This window comes from Sciurus vulgaris (assembly GCF_902686455.1).
Source record: "Sciurus vulgaris genome assembly, chromosome: 1".
Taxonomy (NCBI): Eukaryota; Metazoa; Chordata; class Mammalia; order Rodentia; family Sciuridae; genus Sciurus; species Sciurus vulgaris.
The window spans coordinates 55,486,905-55,507,342 of NC_136461.1; the positions used below are offsets into that span (position 1 = coordinate 55,486,905).

Below are 20,438 nucleotides of genomic sequence, written 5' to 3' on the forward strand. Positions count from 1 at the left end.
TAAAACACTTGAACCAAGACTATATAATTAACCAGAATTATATAATTAACCAGAATTATATAATTAACAGAACTACCTGACACGAAAACTCCACTATAAGAATTTTCAAGATGTTCTTTTTGATACATATTAAAAGATTCATATTGTAAAATTCCAACATATTCAGGTACCTAGGAGGTTTTCTTTAAATAGCCTGAAATGGGAAAAAAGATAGCCTAACTTTTCTTTTTATCTTTTATTTATTTACTTATTTTACAGCTTTATTGAGATATGATTAATACATACAAATCTATATATTATTTATTTATCTAATAGTTTTATTAAGATGTGAGTGATAAGTAAAAGTCTACATATCTTTCATTTATTTACTTTGTACCTTTACTGAGGTATGTTTGATATATAAAAACCTACATATATTTAATGTATACAAATTGATGAGTTTGGACCTATCCACACACCTCTGATACTATCATCCAAAATCAAGGTAGTGAACATCTCCATCAGTTCTAAAAGTGTCCTGTATCCCTTTGCCTTTTTATTTTCTTTGGAGTAAGAATACTGAACATGAGATCTTCCCTCTTAACAAAATTTTAAGTGCCCAACACTACATTATTAACTATAGGTGCTACATTGTCAACACATATCTATGATTTATCTATCCATCTTGTGTAACTGTAACTTCATACACATTGAAAATCTCCTCCTCATTCTCCCTCTTCCCATTCCCTGACAACCATCAACCTATTTTTTGTTTCTATAAGTTTGACTGTTTTAGATACTTCAATTAAGTGTAATCATGCATTATTTGTTCTTTCTAACTGAGTTATTTCACTGTGCATAATGTCTTTCAGGTCCATCCATGATAATGAAAATGACAGGATTTGCTTGGTTTAAGGCTGAACGCTATTTCATTTCACATTTTTTAAATCTATGTCTCAATGAAAATTTGGGTTGCTTCCATATCTTAGTTACTATGAATAATGGTGAAATGAACATGAGAGTGCAGATTTCTCTTGGAGATCCTGATTTTAATTCTTTTGGATATATGCCCAGGAGTGGAAGTGCTAGGTCACATGGCATTTCTACTTTTAATGTTTTAAGGAACTCCATACTGTTTTCCATGGCAACTGCACATTTCTACCACAGTACTTTACATTTCCACTCATATTCTGTGGATTCCAATTTCTCCATAGCACTGCTAACACTAATCTTTTGAGTTTTTTTAAATTATTATTTTTGATTCATTGTAACAAATGGGGTACAACTTTCATTTCTCTGGTTGTACACGAAGTAGAGTCACACCATTTGTGTAATCATACATGTACACAGGATAATGATGTTTGTTTCATTCTACTATCTTTCATTCTCCCTGCCCCCTCCCCACCCTTCATTTCCCTGTACATAATCCAATAGTAGCCATCCTAATAGGTGTGAAATGGTATCTCATAGTGGTTTTGATCTGTGTTTCTCTGATAATTAGTGATACTGAGCACTTTTTCCTATACCTGCTAATCAGTTGTATGTTCTCTTTGAAGAATGTCTATTCAGGTCTTTGCCCAATTTTTAATCAGGTTACTTGTTTTTGCAATTGAGTTATGTGAGTTCCTTGTGTACTCTGGAAATTAACTTTTTATCAGCTACATGGTTTGCTAAGTCTTTTTTCCCATTCTGAGGGTTGCTTTACTAATCAGCTGTTTCCTTTGCTGTGCCAAAACTTTTTAGTTTGATGTAGTCCTGTTTGTCTATTTTTGTCTGTGATTTTAATGCCAGATCCATGAATTCAAGACTAACTTCATGAAGCATTGTCCCTGTTCTCTTAGGGGAATTCTGTGTATGGTGAAAGATAAAAGAGTGTGATTTCATTGTTTTGTATCTGGATATCCAATTTTCCCAACAACATTTGTTGAAAACATTATCTCTCCCCACTGTTTGTATGCTCTTGGCATCTTGGTCAAAAATCAATTGACCACAAATATGTGGGTTTGTTTCTGGGTTCTCTGTTTTGTTCCCTTGGCCCAAAAGGCTTTATGTCAGCACTATATTTTTTAAATTACTGAACTTTGTAATAAATTCTGAAATCAGGAAATGTGTTACCTTTATCTTGTTCTTTCTAAAAATTGTTTTGGCTGTCTGGGTCTTTTGTTACTCTGTATGAATTTTAGAATTTTTTTTCTATTCTATAAGAAATGCCATTTGGATTTGATGGGAATAGTACTTAAATCTGTACATTGCTTTGAGTAGTAGCATGGGCATTTTAACAATATTAGTCTTGAAGCAAGACTATAGGATATCTTTCCATTTGGGCAGCGTGGGGGAGGTCTTTGTTTTCAAAGTGTTAAGTCTTTCACATTCTTGGTTAAGTTTATTCATAAGTATTTTATTCTTGTTAATGCTATTTTAAGTGGAATCATTTTCTTAATTTCTTTTTCAGGTAGTTTAATATATAGAAATGCAACAGCTTGTTGCATGTTGATCTTATACCATGCAACTTTACTGAATTCATTTATTAGTTCTAAATACCTAACCTTTCTATCTTATAAGGGATCTGAGTGGCAGAGATATGAAACAGAAGTTCTTATTTCATTCTGGTCATTAAGTCATTTCTGTCAAGGAGGACAAAAAGAAAACCAACTCATCCCTGAGTTAGGTCTGTATTTGTGTCACATGATCCTTTAATCCAGATTTTTTTTTTAAATGAATGAATTTTAGGGCACATTCAGTCAGAATAGATTCACCATATTACTCCATCCTGACCCTTCTTCATAAATACTCATGAAATATGAACATATATATATATAAAGGAGTGAATAAGTACTCTACATTTATCATTGTTTCACTCTAATAGCTCTAAAGAAATAGTTATTTTCATCACCTATATATAAGAAAACAAACTCAGAAGGGATAAACAACTTGCTCCAAGTCACACAGAAGGTAAGCATCAAGTGCAACTCCAAACAAGGTCTCATACTCAACATCCTGTATTATTCAGTGTTCAGTTACCTATATATTATACCAATTTTCCTACCAACCCCTGAGCCTTCAAATAACAAATGATTTTTCCTCTAAAAGGCAAACAACAATAGTGGCAAATAAATGTCAGGAAAAGGCCAAAATGAATTATTAACCAATCAGTAATATCAGTATTAATTTTCACACTGATTCTTCAAGAAGGTAGAATAGTTATTATCATTGGTTTACATTGGAAGAAATAAAAGGTGAGAGAAGTTATACAATTTGCTGCAAGTTAAAAAGACACTACGGTAAACCAGTAGAAAGCTTTACAGTTCCCAAGTGCTTTTGCACCAATCCACATAGAATTCAGATAGCAATTATTCATTAAGCAACTATTAGGACTCATCTAGCAGCTTGAAAAATATCAGAAAACAATACAGGCAAAGATTTCTGTCCTCATGGAACTTACATTCTAGCAGGAGAGATAGAAATAGTAAATTCAAATTAGCAAATTATACAGGATATTAGATGGTGATTGAGTGCTCTGGAAAAGATAACTGTAAGAGGTAGGATAAGAGGATTTTAAGAGTGCCAAAACTGAGACAGAAGGTTGTACTTTAAAATAAGGTGGTCAGTGTAGATTTACTCAAGAAGGTAACATTTGGGCAAAAATTTACAGATGTAAAGAAGTTAGGCATGCAAATGTTCCAGGCAGAGGAAAAATACAGTCCAACAGCCCATAAAGAAGGAGCATGCTCAACATTCTAGAGAACAGCAAGAGGTTCATGTGGATGAAGTGGAGTAAGGGAGAACAGAAGGTAAGAGCTCAAGTTGGAGAGGTTAAGAGGTCTTACAGGATCTTATAAGGACTCTGGGACTTGGAAAGCTAAGGTAGTTATTGGGGGAGTTAAAAGAATGATCTAATTTAACCTTTACAAGCCTACACTGACTACTCCGTTGAGAACTGACTGGGTAAAGGGAGGTCCATGAGTCAAACCAGGCAAACAAGTGTTAACACTATGGCAATAATCTAGACAAGAGATGCTGGAGGCTTAAATGATGATGGCAATGCAGAAGGTGAGAAGTGATCCTTTGCTGAATTTTCTGAAGGTAAAGCCCACAAAATTTACTAACATGCTGGATATTGGATACAAGATAGGAAGGTCAAGGATAACTCCAAAGCTTTAGGATGGAGTCTCCAACAACCAAGACAATAAAGACAGTGAGTGGAGGAGAGGCAGAGGAAATAAAATGAGTTGAGTTTTGGACATTTCAGCTAAAGATGTCAAGTAGGTTGTTAAACAGACAAATTTAACTTTAGGACGGAGATCTATCTCAAATATAAATGTATTAATTTTTAGGCATGTAACTAATATTTAAAACCATGAAATTTGAATTGACAAAACTAAAACTGATCTTCCATACATACCAGTCAGCCCCTAAACAGATAAAGATTAAGTAAGGTCTAAAGAAAGTTAGTGATATACACAAATCAAATTGTAATAGAGCTGGGGTATTCTTTAGCTCTGAATTTCTTGAGAATGCTTCACTGTCAGCTAGTATAATTAAACAATTGTCCTTTGAAAGCTAAGTAAAGGGAGTTTACCTTCCAGAAAAGACTAACTTCCAAAATACTATGCATAGAATATGTTATTATTTTCTCCCTTTTTCTTAAAAAAACATTATGTAGAGACATTAAATATCTAGCACTCTGTAGGCATTCCAGACATATTATTTAACAAGTAAATTTGCCATTAAATAACACAAGCTTACTGTGACACTACTCTGAATATCTAAACCCTATTTGCCAATGAGCTTATATTTAAACAGTTTTACTTACCTGATATTTAAGCCAATGAAATTTGTCCATGTGAAAATATAATCTCCACCAAAGACCATTCCAATATAAGTTATTAATATATTCTAAAAATAAAAATGGTGATATATTGTTACATAGGTTTAACCAAGTTTTTTACATGTACATATAAACTCATCCATGCTGTGACCCAAGTATCTATTCTTAAAATACAAAAACAAATAAATAGTAACAATGAAAATTCATCAACCCTAAACTGAGTGTAGTGTGAACGAGGTCACTAGTAAAGAGTCAATGACGTTAGCCTGTTTCCAAATTATTTCTCCAGAAGTAAATGTTTATAGAATGCTAACAAGATCATCAAACTTTGCCTGCCTTGTGGTACGGCTGACAGATGGCTTTTTACTGTGATGGGCATAATTATTGACTTATGAGGGAAGAATAAAGAATGAAAGAATGCTTACATGCAAACATCTTTCCTCTTTTAGAAAGAAAAAATGGGATGATGGGAACTTTGCCAATATTAAGACTATTATTAGAGGAATTTTCCTCGGTAAATTCAATAACACATGGGAAGTCATTTTTAAGTATTATACCTAAAATTACTTCTGACATTCCTAGGTATAAACATTTAGCTCCCTGTAATTATCCTCAGATTAAAAAAGCACAAAAACAACTTTCCAAAGTTTAAACTATCATTCGGTTCCTTCCAAATAGCCCTCCTTTTATATTCATAAGTCACTGTCTCCCTTTCTATTAAAACTGCCATAAACTGTAAATGTTACAACGTTCCTGGACCAGGCCTAAAGGCCAGGACTGGGATGTAGTTTAAAACAAAACAAACTCCAAAGTAATTTTCATATAAGTGCCCTTTAAGAGAGCATTCAAAATTACACCAGCTTCTTCTAGATCTAAGATATGATTTTGAGCATTCAAAATTATACCACCTTCTTTCTGGTGACAGCAAGTTACCTTAGAGTAGATTTTAATTTTAATTTTAATTTTTTTGTAGTTGTAGATGGACACCATGTCTTTTTTTATTTGTTTATTTTTATGTGGTGCTAAGGATAGAATCCAGTCCCTCTTGTGGGCTAGGCAAGCACACTGCCACTGAGGTACAGCCCCAGCCCTAGAGCAGATATTCTCACTGAAGGAGAAAAAAATATGTATCTTGCAATAGTAAACAAGGCCAAGAGATATGCTGGAAAAGTAAATAATAGGACCTCTCTTGGAATACAGAGATCCAGGGAGAAAGTAGATTAATTTGCATTAACTGCCCAGGGAACTTCAGAAAGGGGGACACAGAGAACACAACCTTGCTGCTCAAAATCAGAAAAGTTGTAGGGTATCTTAAGCAACATTTGCTATCAGGAGGACACCAACCTCCCCCAGAGAGAATGTACCAGGAAGCATAGAAGAGTATACTGTTAGCTCAAAACTAAGACTAAATGTGTCTGAGAATTACCTGGAAACCTTGTTAAAAATAAAGATTTCCAGGTTATACTCTACAGATGGTGATTTGGTCTATCTGGGATAGGCCTAGGGATTCCATTTTTAACCAGAAATAAGAAATTTTCCTATCACACCTCAAAAAAGAGAAATGAGGAATTTGACAGAAGGGTTTGTGAGATTGAGATCCTCAAGCATAGAAAGAAGCTTAAAGCCTCCTGAGAGAACAATGGCTGAGTGGAAAAGCTAGTAAAAGAAAGGATAAGGAGAGGTTAATGAAAGAAGTATCACTGTGGCCTGTGAGACTGTGACTAGCAAGAGTTTTGGTGGACTCCCATCTGTTAGCTTTCCTTCAACAGTGAGACCATGTGGCAGTGAGGAGCAAAAGCAATTAATCAGGCAATCCAGTTTTTTCCCTTCCTCAAAGATCTGAAATAAAACTACTCCCTTGGGACTGAGTAAGTCCTCGGGTTATTGGACTACTAAGTGTTTCAAAAGAAAAGTATGAACTTCACATTAAATATCACTGTGTTTGTATCCCATGCTGATCATAGTAAAGTACACTAAGAAATTTCAATGAACTTGGTTTAATTATTTAAATCAAACACAGGCTTTCCTGCACCATCCTTCTCCTTAGCTAAAACATCGTACCAAATGCCTTACCTCCTATATTCTAACTGCTCTTATTCTAAAGACACAAGCATCCAATTTGCTCTTGAAGCATTTACTGTGAAAAACTAAAACACAGCAGAGCTATTTTGAGGGGCTAAAACTGTCTCACTCAGCCCAATCTCTTGTCTTCAGCTTTCTGGGAGAATTCACACAATTGACTTGTTATAGCTTAATTTAGAATTCTATTCAAGTCAGACACTCCAATTTCATGATCTGAAGCTACAGATTTTTGGAAATTATAACCCAATCTGTTTTCTAACCAGAGATCAGGCAGGCCCCACTCCACTAAGGGTGCAGAATACCAGTGACAGGCCCCATTCCACTGGGGGCATGTTTTACTTACTCGTCAACAAAAATGTTACCCCCACTGTTGACTACTGAAGCATCAGAATGGAAGCCACCAAACCGGGCATGGTGGTACATGCCTATAATACCAGTGGCTCAGGAGGCTGAGGTAGGAGGATTGTGAGTTCAAAGCCAGCTTCAGAAAAAGTGAGGTGCTAATTAATCAGTGAGACCCTGTCTCTGAATAAAATACAAAACAGGGCTGGGGATGTGCTCAGTGGTCCAGTGGCCCTGAGTTCAATCTTTGGTACCCTGCCTCCCCCCTCAAAAAAAAAAGAAAGGAAGTAGGTCACCAGAGTAACCATCCTCTTCTTCCCAAGTGATCATGGACCCACCTCTCTGTCTTATCTTCTTTAGAAAGCAAACTCACTTGGCTAATTCAGACATGCCATGGTCTCTTTGATTTTAAAAAGCTAGAATCACAAAGTCAGATGAAAGAGGTCTCAGGCTTCAATGAACATTAGCTCAATATTCAAGTCAACTTGGCTCTCTTGGCTGAAGACAAATGAGTCTCCCTCAAATAAAACAGTTCAGGAGGAAGTAACATCACTGAAAATGTCAGACACAATTTTTAAAAGTGGGTCATGTAAGGTTTGGCTCAGGCATATGAAAAGCACCCCTGATTAGCTTTTGGCCGGCACCTCTTCACACCGAACAGCCAGAACACAGTGAGACAGAATGGTTCTCCCTGGGGTTAAAGGGATGGGCCTATCACTACTAAGCTACTCATCTGTCCCGTCACAAATAGGCCTAATTCTCTTTCTTCCTCTACTCTAAGATAATACGTTTTCCTTTTCCCACACTCCTCAGAGCTAAGTTGCCAGTAAGTAGAAAAGGCCCTTCCTGAGTTCTTAAAAACTGTTAGAAATGCAACACAATCTGTCAAAACTATTAAGACAGAACAGGAAATAAGGATTATGGGACTTAAGACAATAACCAGATTATTATTTTAGAGGATCAATATTAAAAAAAAACACGTACCAAAAAGATACCAGTATTTTTTTTCAACTTACCTTAATACAGCCAACTATTGTAGTTGTAAGGGCGGAATTATACTGAGTGCAGAGCACTGTGGCATACATCAAGATAAACCTAAGATGAAGAAGGAAAAAGTATGTCATAATGAAGACCCAGTGCTTACTTTAAAATAATCACTAGCCAAGAGAAACAGCCAGTGTCAGCCATGCTAACTCATTCTAGTCATGCTAACTCACTGAGCAACTGTGAGCTCTCTTCACCTTACTGGTGCTACATTGCAGCTCCATATTTTTTAAGATTTCTAAAGAGAAACACATGTCCATTTCCTGACCAGGTGTTTTTCCCGGATCCCCTGAACAAAATCATGAAACAATCACTTATGATGATGAGTACTTTTTAGCAATCATGCTTCCTACTATCTCATCTAAGCCAGGCAGAAAACTTAAAGCAGAGTTCATGACTCTAGCTCAGTTGTGTACCTTCCATGAGGACAATGGGACCTATGGACAGGAAGAAGGTAAGAGGGATTCTTAAAAAAAAGCAAATTGGAACTGCTTTAAAAGCGGATACAGGCTTCCTTAACAACTAAGCAGCAGCACTTGGAACTCCTAGGTTTCCACTGAGGCTTTTGAGCTGACTTAGTCCTTGAGCAGCATGTCACTATATTCTGAAGCACTTGCTCACTATGTGCCAAGTCTGAACTGACTGGTTAAGGGAAAGACACATTACAGAAACAAAGATGTGAGAAGAGGCATGTTTGCAGATGCCCTTTGCCTTCTACATCTTCTCTTCTAGACAGAAGGCAACATGGTAGAGAGAAGTCAATCAGCTTCAAATTCAAATGTTGCCTTGCCTAATTGTGCAAACTTAGTTAAGTTTTGAGCCTGCTTTCTCATAGATAAGGGAAGAACAACATATGTCAAATAGTCAATGTAGAGATAAAATAATGTATATTGAAATATAATTGTGCTTATTATAGAGTAGGTCAATGAATAAATATCAGTTTCTTTTCTTCCTCCTTCTAACATGATTTTAGGATCCATTCAGCAGCCCTAAGAGCACCCTCCCAGGTGCTATGAAACCATCTGAGTGTGAAGCTGATTATTCTAAGCTGACATACTCAGGAGAACAAACAGGATACTGAGATATGAGGCAGATGGCCTCCTGAACAAATTTCTCTAATCTATTCTAGGAAAACTATCTGCTAATAAGACGCCAAACTCTCACCCCATCACACAGGAGAGGGTGAACTGCAGAAGAAAGAGGGTGTCAGCCCAGCCTTCAAATTCCATCGCCTGTAATACACAAGAAAGCATTAGATTTTAGAGCAGGCCCTCAAAAGGAGCTCATTCATTCATTAATGAAAATTCTTCTATGTGTCTATTGTTAACATGTACATGAGCATGTGTGCACACGCATGCATTTCCCTGCATCATTCCCAGAAGACAGCGATGTTCAAGAGATTCAAATATAAGAAACTAAACCAACAAAAATTTTCATAAGATATCCGCTTTCCAAAATGTAATGTGGAGAGATTCTGTACTTTTCCCTACTGGTACAAAGAAGTAGATAGTTCCTTGAAGGCACAAGTCACATCTGGCTAAACTCAGCTATTCTCCCAGATGGCTGTTAATGTACTAGTGTTAAAGGTTTTCTCCAATATTAAGATACATTTCCTCCTTGTAATGTGTGAAAACTCAAGTACAGAATTAATTATACAAATGTACCTGAGTTCTACTCAGGGAGATTTATTGTTTTAAAACAGTTAATTCTAACTGCACAGTGCTTTTTCCTTTTCTTTCTTTTTTTTTTTTTTTTTTTTTGTTGTTGTTTGTTTGACATCAAAAGAAATGAAGAGAAATGAAAGCGTGCACAAATCATCTCATCTCTCATCCAAGAAGGTTTCCATCTCAAAGTACAGTTTCCTTTGCAATATGATCTTTTGATAAGCAAATGTGGAAAACATTCTACATTTTAATCTCTCTGCCAACCTGTCCAGCTTCAACTCTTAGCATTTTCCCATAAATCTTGTGCCTGCAGTGCTCCAGCAGTACCAGACTCCTTGTGGTTTATAAAATATAACTTGCAATTTCATATTTGCCTGCCTCTGCCTGGAATGTCCTTCCCCTCAACACTGACTCCTATTCACTCAACAAATTAAAACTCCAGACTTCTTTGTGGGGCCCTCTCTGATCAAGCACTTCCTTTGGGCCTCAGTGTTTCTCTCTACAGCTCTTATCTGTCTGAGCTGTAAGCTTTTCTATACCATATCTGCAGACTATGAGCTCCCTGTGGACACATCATCTTTATCTAATTATATTCCCAACACAGCGTTTGTGAAACAATAGTCACTCAGTTTGTTCGTAGTACTTTTTTTGTTGAAATGTAATATATAAAATATAAAATTCACCATTTCTTAGCATACAATTCAATGAATATTGACAAACATATAATCAGGTAATCACTATTACAATCATGTAAGGCAGTTCCTACCTGCCCCTTTACAGTCAACTGCCTCCCCCATTTCCAGCCCCTGGCAACCTGTGATGTACTTCTGCTATTACAGTTTTGTGTTCAACAATTTCCTGTAAAGGAATTGCATAGTATGTACTCTTTAATGTCTTGCTTCTTTCAAGTGGCATGATGCTTTTAAGACTTATCCATGCTCTGTTTTTATCATGAATTCACTCATTTTTATAATCAATTGGTATTTCATCATATGTATATACCACAATCTGTTTAGTCAAAAGTCAATGAACTTTTATTTGGGTTGTTCCCACAATCATGTTACTATGAATAAAGTTACAATTACGTCTGTTGACACAATATTATTTGTCTTGGGTGAATACCTAGAACACTGGATTGCTAGTTCTTTTGCTAAGTTTATCCTTAATTTTATAAAAAACTATAAACTGTTTTCCAAAGTAGCTACATAATTGTATATTCTCACCAGCTCTACATGAGAGCTCTCATTGCTATATATTCTTATCAATATTTAGAATTCCCAGAGGCTATTCTGGTGAGTGGTAAGTGGCATTTCACAATTCTAACTTGTGTTTCCCTAATGACTAACAAGGTTGAGTATCTTTTAATGTGCTTATCTGATGACATCAGTATTTCTTTTTTTATGGTCTATCCAAATCTTTTGCCAAATTTTAATTAAAAGTCTTCTGATGACTGAGATTTTTTTATACATTATCAAAAGGTATCTTTAATCATATAAATGTGGTACACACACACATATGCGGGTAACCTAGGAATAAAAAATAATCAGAATTACATAGCAAAGACCTTACATAAATCTCTACGTATTCTATATACTATATATAAAGGAGCTCCTTTCCTCCTTTAAATATCTCCTATGCTTCCAGTGCACAATTCTAACATGTATTAAGTCAGGCCTAGGAGCATGATGCTAAAGAGGGTTAATCAGGTCTGCTCATAATGAAATAGCAAACTACAGCAATAAAAAAGTATTGCCTAATATTTGTGGAGTGCTTCTGCATAGATCATGTCATTTGATTCCCATAATGACCATGTGAGATGAAAAAGCCAAGTCATATTATCCCCAGAAGACATCAAATGACTAACTTTAGGTCATACAGTTAATGTACTAGAATAGACTCAAGTTAATGTGCAGACTCAAGTCTACACATTCCAAGTCCACAACTCACTACAATGAATATTAAATTTTATTCAGAAAAATGCCCCAAATTTGTATTGCATAGGCACCCCCTTGGGGACACAGTAACTATTCTGTAGGCTATTAAAATAAACCTCATGGCCGTAAGATTCAAAGACAGAAAAATAATTCTCAGGAGGATTTCTTTTCCCCATTTTCCTAAGTATTTGGCCTATGTCTCAAGAAAGCCAGTCCATGGCATAAGTATCCTGCTGCATACCTCTACTTTACCACAAGAACAGATTTTTGACAGCAACAAAATCAGCTGCATTCATTTAAAGGTACAGCTGAAGGATTAAATATGACCTAACCACTCACTACAAGAGCCTACTCTCTCTGCTATCTGCCATAAGGACAGCATTTAAAAAGCAATAAAAGCTACTGCTTATTAAGAGCTTCTTATGTGCCAGACTCAGAAATATTAAGTAACTTTTCCAAAATTATTCAGCTAGTAAGAGCTTATTCAGCTCCACAGCCTACAGTCCTTCTATCTATACTACTGGGAAAAAACAAACTCAAGTTTTTCTACCCAATGGCTCTATGTGGTTACTATTATCAGATCGGTGAGTCAAAAGTAGTTCTACTTGTTAACTCTGCATTAACTTTCTGTGAGGTCATAATAAAGTCATTTAACCTCTATAAGCCCCAGTCTATTTTATAAAGGTAGAAAACAGTCTGCTCCTTCTGCCTTTTGTTAGGAACAACTGAGAGAATGAAATGAGATACTTCAAAGGTATACAGAATTTATAAACAGAAGAGATTATTTACTTAAGCTTCTACCACTATCTCTATTAACTTCTGGTGGTAGATTTGCAGGAACAAAAAATTTTTTTAAGGTTCTGGGAACTGAACCCAGGGTCATACACATGTTAGGCAAGTGCTCTACCATTAAGCAACACCCTAGCCCCAACAGGCAAAGCTTCTTATTCTCCCTAAACATAGGAGATATAGAAGGCACAATGACCATGTACTTTTCTAATCAGAAAAATAAAATGTTTAAACAAAACAAAACTTCTGCCTCTAGAGAAAACTCTGATAAAGAACCACTGTGAAAGAATGACCCGAGTGGTCATTCTGTGTGTGACACAGAACTAAAGGGGACTCTGCCACAAACTCTGCAATCTGCAAGCTTGGCTAAGTGGCGGCTGTGATTACAGCCTGAGCATACAAAGATGCTTTCTTAGGCTTCCTTCTGTTTTGAATGAAGCCTCCAGCTCTACAGGTGTTGGTAGTGTAATGTAATCCCACAGGTCAAAGCACACAGGAGTAAAAGAGTGTCACACAATCAAAGGGCAAAAGTTATATAGACTTACCAGTTTCTATAATTAAGCATTTGGTTTGAATAAGATTTTTTAAAAATATTTTTTAGCTGTAGATGGACACAATGCCTTTATTTTATTTATTTTATGTGGTGCTGAGGACTGAACAAAGTGCCTCACCCATGCTAGGTGAGTGCATTACCACTGAGCCACCCCAGTCCCCTTGAGTAAGATTTTTAGTCAAGTAAAAATATTTGAAACATAAAGTTTAATTATAAAAATTGTTCTTTACTTGTTTCAATTAAGGAAATAAAAAATTGGGAGTATCTAAGTAAGATTCAGCATTAAAATGACACAATAACAAGACTAAAATCTAGTTCAGAAATGCAATCGGATTTTGTCTTTTGTACCAGCTCTGATTGATTTTTTTCTGTCTGAACCACTGTGTTGGAAAACATTCTGAGGTTATGTCCAGGCTCAGAAAGGAAAGCACTGTGACTATTTGGCCTTGTCCACAAGAGCACAGGATAACAACTTCACTGATTCACCACTTCTAATCTAATGAGAAACATGGAATAATTTCAATGTGCATTTCAGTCTCAAGTGCAATCATTCCCACTTTCAGCAAAGCGTCAACAACTTATTTGAGATGCAAACTAAAATCCAAAGTATAAATAGAACATTTTCTCAGTGTTTTGATATCTCCCTGTTTACCTTGAAAAATCTTAACACACCATTTAGGCTTTGTGCATCATGGTAAAAAGGTTGTAAACAATGTAATTCTATTTTGAAATTTCTTTCCCTTAGAAAAAACTATTGAGAAAAATATTGTGTCCTTTTCTAAAAGTAAACTGCCAGAAAAGTTGCTTGCAAAGGCAGAAGGAAGATGTTAGTGATGCAAATTATCTGCCATGGTTCTCTCCCTGCCTTGGGAAAGTTAGATGAGTTCACGGAACCAGTCGTGCTGGGTTACCTACCTTGACATCTGCACTACTATAACCATTTTCTATCTCTTCTGCTCTGCCCCTTCTCCTAGCTTAAATGAGAAGCTGAGCCCATGTATTTTAACTATCTCGCAGCTCACTAAGCTCTGCAACCAATATAAAACCTATGTATGATGGCAAAACTACATATTTCAGCTTACTAACCAAGTTACTTGCTCCTGTTGAAAAAGTCACATCCTCAAAAATAAAAATACCTAACAACATTAATTTTTCAGTCAAACAATATACAATAAAAGAAAAAGATCTATTAATTACTAAAGAATAAATGACCCAACCCAATTGTTTTACATACGAGAACATCAAGACCCAGAAAACAGAAAAGATCTGTCTCTATTAGGAAGAAATAATTCAGGTCCCAAAAATCAATTGTATGGTCCACAGAATAACCCAGAAAAGAGTAATTACTCTGGACAGGCTACTCTGGTAGCCTAAAACTTAATAATTTAGTCAGCAATGCTTCATAAGAGACACTTCCAAAGAGATGATTTGTATGGCAACTTTTCATGTCACTCCCCTAAGTCATGTAATATAACCAGTGATATAATGAAGACATTATACAATGTCCCAGTGCCTACAGTACTGGCCTTGTGAGATCCACAGCAAGAGGTCTGTTCTTCATTCCTACGTGAGAATACCTAGCAGAGTGTGCTGCCAGAAAACCAAGCTCCAACTCCTGTGACTCTGAATCACTGGCTTTGTGCTGCTAACATTCCTTTTTGGAGGTAACAACTAGTAAGTTTAAATGCAATCTGTACTGACATTTTGGAAAGTCATTAGTGCAATGATGTCCACTCTACCTCCACCTATATTAATTAGATATCTTTTATTAACAGTAATACTGCTGGTTTTCATATAATATGTAGGGATTTTAAAAATATTTAGAAGATACTTAGTGTTTAAAAACACTAAGTACTGAAATACTGGTTCTTTGGTTCAAGGTAAATGTAAGACTTGCAAACCCTGAATAAACTTTAAAACACACACACACACACACACCTTGTACTATGTGCTCACTGAGGTGTATTGTTCAATTGGAACTTGCCTTTCAATTTTTAAGGTAATTTAGTATTTTCATCCTTAACCTCCAATTCTTTCTTAAAGGTTATATCAGTCCTGTCAACTGCCTCTCTGGAAAACTGACCTTTCAGGGCCTCTTGTTGGATTCCTGCCCTAGCAGAGGGAAATTTTCCCTTCTTTGCCTACTAAGGTTAACAATGAGACTTTGAGAAAAGTAATTCAGATCTGATTTTGCTTTAGTTTGCATCTAGGTCATGATCTGCAACTCTAAAAATGCAAACAAATTAATTTGTTCTATCTTTCCCAGTTATTTTTAAAGTTAGAATTCAACAATGGATACTCATCATTTATTCTAAAAAAACTTAATATTTTTTTTATTGTTCACTTTATAAAGTACAGGTTTTAAATACCTATAAAAACAATACAGAAAAATGAAGAGTTTGGAAAGCCTCCCTTCATTCCTTTCTACATACCCTACTCCCATACACAAACACAAAAATCGTTGGTTACTTTATTAGTTTCATATATATTCTTATAGTTCATTTATTTAAATAAGTAAATAAACCCTGTGTGTCTTATTTTTCTTTTCAGTTTACACAAGGAAAGCATACTCTTTGCACCATGCTTTCACATTTAACCACTCATCTTGGAGATCCTTTCATTCAATACAAAGAAAGTTTCCATGCAATAAGTGCCCCAGGTTCAGAAGAGCTAAGAGTTCCACAGAAGAGAGCAGTTTATCAGCACTGATTAGGTCTCAGAACATGCTCTCTCCTCAGCCTAGATCTAGGTTACTTCCCCTCCAAAGAGCCCACACAAATCAGTCTCTCAGTCCATTCAGTTCAGTGTCTGCTCAAATGAACTTTAGAAATCTCAGCCATCTTATCTAAAATAGCACCTCCCCTCATTCTCCTCCCTGCTGTACTTCTCTTCATTGCTCTTACTATATTATTTATGTGTAGTCTAACTCACCCTGCTGAAATCCAAGCATCATTAAAGCAGGGAACTTGGCCTTTTTTTTTTTTTCCTTTTTAATTCTTAGAAGAGTATCTGACACATAATTAGCACTTAATAAATATTTTCCTTGAAAGAAAGAACATGACTTTGTAAATAATTAAAAATAAGAATAAGCTGCAGAGACTACTTCTAATACCACTCTTTTAACCAACACTGAGATATTTCTCACATTTAAGAGCTTGTCCTACAAGAAGGTCCTGCATGAAGTTCCAAATGGAGTAGAAAGTAAATCAGGGACTGCAAATGGCTTTGGAAGATACATGTACTTAGGCAACAAGCAAGAGTTCTGGAGTTAAGACTGGTTTTAGTCCTAAACCTTGCCAATTGGGCTTGAGCATATCCCTAGCCTCTGTAAAGCAAAGAACAACCTACCTCACAAGTATTTAACAAAGATCAGGGCAAATTATTTATGTTGAAGTATCTTGTCAGGTAGAAGGCATCATACCAAGGTAAAGTATTCCTAATGGCCAGTCTTAAATTGTTTTTTGACAATAGTCTCATTTAAAAATGTATGCATATACATTCATGTTTGTTCAAATATACATATGCACATTTAGGAGGAAAAACACACTGACAATGAATTGGACTTACCAAAAAACTCTTACCATATAGCCCATTCTTTAATGTGAACCCTTTTAGACAAGGCTTCAGACAAATAGCCCATTGCCCACTGTGAAAATAAATCTCCCAGTGGAATAAACAAAATTTCAGACCTCTTGTAGAATACCATGAGCCTCCTGGACAACCTGGCTCATCTAGGCTTCCACCTACTATGTACAGACTGTTTTAAATGAAAAATAATCACTCAATCATCTTTCTAAGTCTCATCTCTAAAATAAGGCCCAAACTGCTTATTGCATTTGGTGGTTAAGAAAAAAAGAACAACCTCCACAAACAACAAATATTGATATTCAATCCATACGAATTTCTTCCTAGCCTGAAGACTCATAGTACTTACTGACAGGCATGCACTTTGGTGCTAGATCTTACACCACCTCAGTACTATGCCAATGTCCTCTTTGGGTGGAAAAGATTGGGGCATACTTCTCATATATTCCGTGAAGTTAACAGAGCCTTCTCAGGACAGGAAAAATGCTCAGAAACACTAAAGTGATTTGAATCTAAAATGAAATTGTAGTGACTAAAAAATGTAGTTGTCTCATAAGCATACAAGGAATTTAGGAAAACAGTCAAACTTAGAACTCTCACTTCCTAAGTTTCAAATTTAATTCACAACCTACCAAAACATGTTATTCATACTGTCTATATTTTAATTTTGATTATAGGCAAATTTCCATGAAACAGTCTACCCTCAACTCCAACAAAGAGGAAGAACTGACCTACTTGCATTTCACATCCCACAATGCCCCCAAAGCACTTCTGCCACAGAACCTATACTAGTATTGTTTTAGTCAGTGTTTTCATCACTGCAACCAAAAGACCTGACAAGAACAATTTTAGAGGAAGAAAAGTGGTTTATTTAGGGCTCACAGTTTCATAGGTCTCAGTCCACAGATGGTCAGTTCCACAGCTCTGGGCCTGAGGTGAGGCAGAACATCATGGCAAAAGAGTGCAGTGGAGGGAAGCAGTTTAGGACATGCTAAATTGCTCCTCAACAAGGACAAAAGAAAAGTTCCCAGGGTACCCACCTCCTCCAGCCACACCCTACTCGCCTACAGTTACCACCCAGTTAATCCATTCAAGTGAATTAGCACATTGATTAGGTTAAGGCTCTCACAATCCAATCATTTCACCTCTGAACATTCTTATATTGTTTCATACATGAGCTTTTGGGGACACCTCATATATAAACCATAACGTGTGTTGCTCTTGAAATTAGGTCTGCTCCCTAATAAGACGGGACGGTCTTCAAAGACTTGCAATAGATGCATCCTCTTCTTTCTTATTCCCTGAGTCTAACACAGTGAGACATATGATAGTCCTTAAATATATAAGAATGTTGAGATGGAGAAGATGTTAAGGAGAGAATGTTTAGAAAAAGAGCATGGAATTGTAAGAAAGCTAGTATGTCCATTTGTTCCACAATAAATGTTTTATTAGTATTAAGAAAGAATAAACACTTATACGAAACCCAAAACAATGATGGAGTTTCACTACAAAACAATGAGTTTGGCTTCTAAAACTAGTTTATCATTCTAACTGGAAGAACTGACATTCTTCAAAATCATATTCTTCTAAAACCTTTCTTGATTTTCACCTGGCACTTTCATTGGAAAAACAAAATTCTCTTCTGCTTACAAATGGAAGAAGAATAAGAGGAAATCTAGATCTAACACTAATGTAGGTGGCAAAGTAAATTTTCACACTATGAATAAACAGTCTTAACTATACTGAAGCCTTTCAAAATGAAATTGAGTTACTAAATTTCAAAACATACACAAATTATGCTATAAATTTTGCATAAATGTCATCATTTTGGAATGAAGAAATGTCTCCTTTGGTCAATTTTTTCAAGTAGCTACTGGTCAAAGTTTCAACATAATGAAAATTCCATCTTTGCTAAGTCCTTAGGATACCTAACTGTACTAATTCTTCCAACTCTCTCATGTACAGATTGTACTTGAGAATTCGAACCATCTGTCTTGCCATTGGGGGTTGGTTATTTTACATTACATTCTTACTTCAAAGCTGAAGAGTAAAGGGTGCTTCGGTCAGAGTCTTGCAAGAAGGAGGCAGATCACTATGGAAAAACCCTAGTCTTTGGCATAAGACCTGGGTTTAAATCTGATCCTACTACCTACCAGCAGTATGGGTTTGGGCAGGTTATTTACTTTCTCTGAACCTCTACTCTTAGTAAAATAGGGATAATGTAAACTTTTTAAGCTATTATATTACATATGGAAAGCAACTAGCAGATAATATAGACTCAATAAATGCTAGTTTCTCATATCATTTTTTCTTCAAAGTTATAGAAATTTACTCATCACAATTGGTCATAGCAGTGAGCTGTTTCCTCCTTGAGGGCCATTTCTAGGCCTTCTAGTAGCCAGGTCAAGTTCATTAGAACTTTTACACATCTATTAAACATGGTACGTGCCAATTATTTAAAAGACAGAGGTCTTGATGGGGTAAAATATGTTTCATAAATTGTCAGTATCCTGTTTCAAGAACAATTTTTCGATAGCCTAATTGCTTTTAAAAAAACCTTTTTATTTCACCCTTCACTGATCTGTGGGAATCATCACTGTCTTAAGAATGAATGAGTAATATATTTATCTGAAGAAGTTACTAGCCAGGGGGATGGATCATCAGAAAGAATCTGGGACAGAAATCCTTGGAAAAATTCTGAATTTTAATTTAATTTGCAAAATGTTGTAAGTTCTAACAATATGGTATTAACTTTTTCTCTAGGAATACAGGTTTATTTTAGATAAAATTTCTTCTCTAGATTTACTTTACTACTCTGTTTTGGATTTACTTACCTAAACATTTGCAGAAAATTGGTAAACTACATTAATTGCTATTTATATGGCCATGGCACCACACAGTACTAAATATCTTCTAAGGAAAAAAACAACTTGGGATTTAAGCCAGGATGACAATTGTCAGAGAAACAAAATTCTAGTGATGCCTAGTATTTTGTTTAGGGTTTTAATTTTTTTACTATTCCAAGATTCTTTTGCTTCTCAAGAATGATTTGCTAAGATTCCTATTTTATAGTTGAGTAGAAATATAAAAATTCCCTTCCTCTATTCTGGCATATATGAAAAGGACACTAGTTAGCATGTACTATTTTTATGTTGACAAGAGCTATTTTGAGGCACTTTAGTACTCTCCAGCGCTAATGCCAAGAAGAAAGGTTAGCATGACATTAATAAGCTAAAGAGTAAATTCTCAGTTTGTGGTCACTTAATAAGCACATTTGTTTTTTACAACCCCAAAGTCTATTTTGGGGTCATTAACAGTAATGTAATTCATCAACATAAGCCATTTAACTATAATTAGAAAGTCCTACCTTTTGTGCTTCTCCTGTGAAATATGCAATGGCCAGAGTGGGCAGAATCATGAACAGTGCGTTGTAATAGAGCAGACCATATTTTCCCAGCTCCTAGGATAATAAGTAATTAGGTTTCATTTAGTTCTAACAGATAGGTATATACAACCCTGTATAGAATACTACCCCAATCACACATCTGTATGATTTTGTGTGACTTTCTTAAGTTAAAAATGTTTTAATTTCAATAGCTGCATTCAAGTCTGAAATGCAGCACTAAGTCTTTATGCTA

The 20,438-nt window shown here is 35.7% G+C and overlaps 1 protein-coding gene across 2 annotated transcripts in view; it reads right to left on the reverse strand.

Moving 5' to 3' along the window:
- The window catches only part of SLC35D1 (solute carrier family 35 member D1), a 44,717-nt gene that overhangs the window by 14,726 nt on the left and 9,553 nt on the right, over positions 1-20,438 (reverse strand). Inside the window, exons 8-11 of one of the 2 annotated variants that reach the window (XM_079117825.1) lie at positions 20,168-20,260; positions 9,440-9,507; positions 8,248-8,326; positions 4,793-4,875 (exon numbers count right to left, since the gene is read on the reverse strand). In XM_079117825.1, the coding sequence (XP_078973951.1) occupies positions 4,793-4,875; positions 8,248-8,326; positions 9,440-9,507; positions 20,168-20,260 (323 nt within the window). The remainder of the gene's footprint in view (positions 1-4,792; positions 4,876-8,247; positions 8,327-9,439; positions 9,508-20,167; positions 20,261-20,438) is intronic. The other variant, XM_079117826.1, reaches the window with a different exon arrangement.